The 1,498-nt window shown below is 69.4% G+C and overlaps 1 protein-coding gene across 1 annotated transcript; it reads right to left on the bottom strand.

The window, feature by feature from the left end:
* Positions 1-620: 620 nt before the first annotated feature.
* On the bottom strand, positions 621-986 carry RPRML (reprimo like; the record flags this gene model as incomplete). Its single annotated transcript, XM_079726142.1, has 1 exon — positions 621-986. The coding sequence occupies one exon, from the start codon at positions 984-986 to the stop codon at positions 621-623; it is 366 nt and encodes a 121-aa protein (XP_079582268.1).
* Positions 987-1,498: the final 512 nt, after the last annotated feature.

Genomic DNA, 1,498 nt, shown 5'->3' with positions numbered 1-1,498 from the left:
CTGAGGCCCGGCGTCCTGTGACCTGCCTAAAGTACTTGCTAGTAGGCTACACACCGCCCACCCCCGCCAACACCCCCCCCCCCCCGCAACATACACACACATCCCACAGGAGTGCGGGCGGAAGCCGCGGGAAGCCCGACGGCTGTAGCTTTACTGCAAGATTTCTTCTCAAATGCGAAATCAAGCCACCAAGCTCAGTGACTCGGATTCGTCAATAGCGGCGTCCCCCCCGCACGCTGCTCGGAACTCGCCCCCACTCCACCCCACCTACATACACACAAAGTTCCCACGCCAGTGACCTCAGCCCCAAGTGCATCCCACAACCTTTCCCACCCTGCCCAGAACTTCCTTTCAAAGTAACAGTTAAGAACCCCCATCCTCTACCCTCCCACCCCCCAACGCTGGACCGCACGCAGGACCGAGTCGGGTGTGGAAGTCCCTTCCCGCGCCGCCGTCTAAGGTCCCGCAGTGGCCCAGGCCCGGGCGCCCGGAGGCACGTCGCTGCCCCTCGCGCTGCCCGCCGAGAGGCGGCGGCAGAGCCCGGGGAGGGGAACCAGGGTCCTGGGCTCCCTTCTCCGTCTTCTTCCAGCCAAGCTGCCGAGGGCGGGCCGAGGCGGCGCTCAGTACAGCCCCAGGATGGCAGCGCCCACGTCCTTGGAAGGCCGGCGTTCCTGCATCAGAAAGTTAATCATGCTCTCCGACTTGATGAGCAGGTTGCAGCCCAGGAAGAAAACGCCGAAGACCACGGTGAGCGACAACACGCAGAGCACGGCAATCTGCGCCACGCGCGACACCCACAGGCTGCGCTCATCCGGAGCCAGCCCCGCGGGGACCCCGTCACTGGCGGACAGCGGCGCGCCCCCGGGGCAGCAGCCCAGCCACGTGCCCAGCCCGTGGCTGCGGTTCCCCACGGCGGCCCCGCCGCCGCCGCCGCCCAAGCCACCCGCCGCCTCCAGGCCGCTGTGGTTCAGGAAGGTCGCGTTCATCGCTGCTCGGCGCCCGGGGTCTTGGCGCGCGGTCCGGGGCACACCGGGAGGCTCTCCGGCGTCCGCGCTCTCGGAGACGCTCGGGTCCACCTGTGTGCGTGGAGAGCAAGAGGGCGGGGGGCTGCCCGCGCGCCGCACCCCTCGGGCCGCCGGCCCCTGGGCACCTGGCGGGAAGCGGCGGCCGGGAGAAGGCAGCAACAGGCTTCGCGGGAGCTGGAGCGGCAGAGCCGAGCGCGCCTCGCCGCACCGACTGCGCTGCTCGCACTCCCCGCCGCCCCTCCCCTAGCAACGGCCCCGCCCCCTCCTTCCTTCCCCATCCCCCCCCCAGGCCCTGCAGCGTCCTTGGGGGGCGGGAATCCCGCAGCGATCGCAGCTCCCCCAGTGTCCCAAGGCTGGAAGGGGTCGGGAGATCAGGGCAGCCCCGCCCTCGGTCGGCGAAGCTCGACACCCTCGGGGCAGCCTTGGTTCCAGCCGGGAAAAATTTCCCAAGGAGCCTCTTCTGGGATTTGGTG

This window comes from Hyperoodon ampullatus (genome assembly GCF_949752795.1).
Source record: "Hyperoodon ampullatus genome assembly, chromosome: 19".
Lineage (NCBI taxonomy): Eukaryota > Metazoa > Chordata > Mammalia > Artiodactyla > Ziphiidae > Hyperoodon > Hyperoodon ampullatus.
The sequence above is the reverse complement of the archived record's forward strand: the minus strand, read 5'-3'. Positions and strand labels throughout refer to the sequence as shown.